The following is a 3070-nucleotide window of genomic DNA, read 5'->3' on the forward strand; positions in this document are numbered from 1 at the left end:
ATTTCGCTCAGTATGAGGCATTTTTGTCTCCCAGTTCTTGTGAAGCCAACATCTACTTAACTTGTGAACCCTTAAATGCGCCACATTTAACTTTCGCATCAGACAATTTTGGAAATATATGCTGTATATGCTTGTCACCTTGAGGATCCAATGCTTTAGCAAATTGTTTGGCCATTCTCAGCTTGATATGGAGTGATGGAAGCAAAGGTTTGTTTCTTGAAACCAAGGGATTGTTTAATACACTGTGTGCCCAAGGCTGCAGGCCTGACGTAGCCCAGTGGTCAGGAGCGAGAGTGCAGAGTACGCGTTCTTTGATTGGACCGGGGTTCAAGCCCGTGACTACTAAATACGATAAATATTTGTATTGACGATTTATTGTAAAACTCTACTGACTTGGTTGTCGTGCCGGAGTATAAACAGAAATTTTATTTCTGGCAGACTATTATAATCTTCTTTGGTTATGATTTACTGCCCTGCCTGTCCGATAGGCAGAGAAAACAAAGGAACAGGTAAATCTACCTTGAAAACCCAGGACAACCCCAGCCTCTTTGAAGTCTCCACACACACACACACACACACCCCATTTATAGTGGTCATAAACTTGATCCCTAGCACATGCTTCACATTTCCGAATTTTCTTTATTATGAACAGAGTGCGCAATAGGAATCGATGGGTGTGTATATCAAACTTATTGAAACTGTCTATGAAAAGATGCCACTCTTCTGGATTGTGACTTGTACCAATCGTTCTTCATAAAGACAATCAAATTAAAATACAGAGATCCAGCTGCAAGGCTTCCAAATGTTTTGCATCTGGGATCCAGTGGAGTCCTCCTTTTAAATGAGATCTATTAAATGCTTATCCTCGACTAAATAACTACAGTTTAGTGTTCACTGCATCGAGTTTTGATTGTCAACTGCAGTATATTTTTGTCTCCTACAAGGCTGACAAAGTCTTAAGCGAGGTGCAGTGGCGCAGTTGCTTCAGGACCACAAAATCGCAGGGAGGTCCCTGATAGATGCAATTACTGTTGGTCCAAGGGATTCCAGCGACTTTATTTTCCAGCCTCTAAAAATATGTTAGCTAGGATCCAAGACAGTTGTTATAATTAGTTTTTCGGAGATCGGCAACTAAGGCCATATTGCTCCGTGTATGCTGTCTGTAAATTGCGTGTGTTCTGGGGTCGATTTTCTGTTTGCTGGACGAAAAACCAGAGTTTCCGGGAGAAAAAAACGATTCTGCCCTCGCCTGAGACCGATTAACTCAGCTACGTTGTGAAAAATACCCATAAAAATTCCTCCCATCGTCGACGGGATTCGAACTCAGGTCTTTTCCACCCGGTGTGGGGAGGACGGCAATCCTACCAACAGTGCTACCCACGAGGGCACAAGACTGCCTAAATCCGGCATTGTTCTCTGACAGCTGTTTGTTCTTCATTTTATAAAATATTATAAAATTTCTATTATATTCTGTTAATAAAATGCCCATAAGATTGGCATTTTATTAATAGTCGTTATAAAATAAGCAGATAGAATATCTATAAATACGCCATGGATGTGTTCTTTATGTAATTCAGTAAACTTTTAAACATCCTTCTGCTTATTTCTCTTACGTGAGGTTAAATGCAAACTGATATTTAAATATTCATAAAAATTACAGTGACGTCATAAAACGTTGCAGGTAATTGGTTCACCGTCAAATGAAAAATGGGAGTTTTCTCTCACGTCCGTGTACCGGCTATATAATTGATTTTAGAGGTTAGAATTTCTAATTTCTTTTAGCTGTTTGGTTACGTGAAAATTGATTAAGTGAAATAAAATGTCTGGTCGTGGTAAAGGCGGCAAAGGTCTTGGAAAGGGAGGTGCAAAACGTCATCGTAAAGTCCTTCGAGATAACATCCAGGGAATTACTAAGCCTGCCATTCGACGTCTTGCAAGACGTGGGGGTGTGAAGCGTATTTCTGGACTAATCTACGAAGAAACTCGTGGTGTATTAAAAGTGTTCTTGGAGAACATTATTCGTGATGCTGTTACTTATACTGAACATGCTAAGAGAAAGACTGTAACTGCGATGGATGTTGTTTATGCCCTTAAACGACAAGGAAAGACATTGTATGGTTTCGGTGGCTAGATTCGAGAACTGGCCTTTATATGGATATTATCTTATGATGAGTTCATTAGCATTTGTCATAGTCAAAAAGAGTAATTTTTTTTAATTTTTCACTATTTTAAAAATATTTCTTCCCCGCTGTACAGTACACCGAATGCAAACGTCGCCCGGATATAGTTTGAATAGTGAAATCAGTATTTGTTTGTTAATATTGGATTCTATAACAGAACTGCTTTTTTTCCTACTCCTATAAGCAAAATCATGTTTTCAATTATTGGCCGTCTTAAAGTATGTGCAGGTGTCCGTAGTAAGTATCATATCTTAAGCTGAATGAGAAACTTTACCACCTAAGATTTATAATTTTAGTTTTCTAAGAATGTTTTAATGATCATGAAAAAATACTTTGTAAAGCTTTTGTATGTTTCTAAAGAGTAAGAATTGTGTAAAGGGGAAGCAATAAAGTACAGTATATAAGTTGTATTATAATTTCGGAGCTTCAACTGAATATGTTAAGGCAGGGAAACAGTTAAGAATAATACATAAAAAAGCGAGGGGTTAAAGTCATCGAAGTTGTTCATATTTAAAGTAAATACATCAATTTTTATTGTCTGCAAACTTTTAAATTAGTTTGTTTTGCTGCAAGCAACCCCAAACAGCACTGAAAGACTATGCAGACTTGAGGTGTAATCAAAACTTGCTTTTTTTCCCCCTCGACTGTGGTATTTACCCCCACCCCCGATATTTAATTGACTAATCTTCACCCACGATCAACTGAGCTTCGGTACTATACCCGTACGTAAATGAGCTTGTCCACATAAGCATATTTCTGGTAGTTCAACTAGTGACTGGTGGTGTTTTTAGAATCCCTTAGCATATCAACTGTTTTGGTGCCTATTCGTATGAGTTATCGTGTATTGTTGTGCAAGCTGAAACTTAAATCAGAAAATCCTTTCTGGAACC

The 3070-nt window shown here is 38.2% G+C and overlaps 1 protein-coding gene across 1 annotated transcript; it reads left to right on the forward strand.

The window, feature by feature from the left end:
* The first annotated feature begins 1790 nt into the window (after positions 1–1790).
* LOC150082862 (histone H4-like) lies at positions 1791–2277 on the forward strand. The gene has a single exon (XM_090376880.1). The coding sequence runs from the start codon at positions 1820–1822 to the stop codon at positions 2129–2131; it is 312 nt and encodes a 103-aa protein (XP_090233006.1). The 5' UTR covers positions 1791–1819; the 3' UTR covers positions 2132–2277.
* The last annotated feature ends 793 nt before the right edge of the window (positions 2278–3070 follow it).

This window comes from Mastigoproctus giganteus, chromosome 7, assembly GCF_048544385.1.
Source record: "Mastigoproctus giganteus isolate SK-2022 chromosome 7, ASM4854438v1, whole genome shotgun sequence".
Classification (NCBI taxonomy): domain Eukaryota; kingdom Metazoa; phylum Arthropoda; class Arachnida; order Uropygi; family Thelyphonidae; genus Mastigoproctus; species Mastigoproctus giganteus.

Bases quoted from the DNA above. Each gene is read 5' to 3' on its own strand.
- LOC150082862 (XM_090376880.1), top strand. From the start codon at position 1,820: ATGTCTGGTCGTGGTAAAGGCGGCAAAGGTCTTGGAAAGGGAGGTGCA.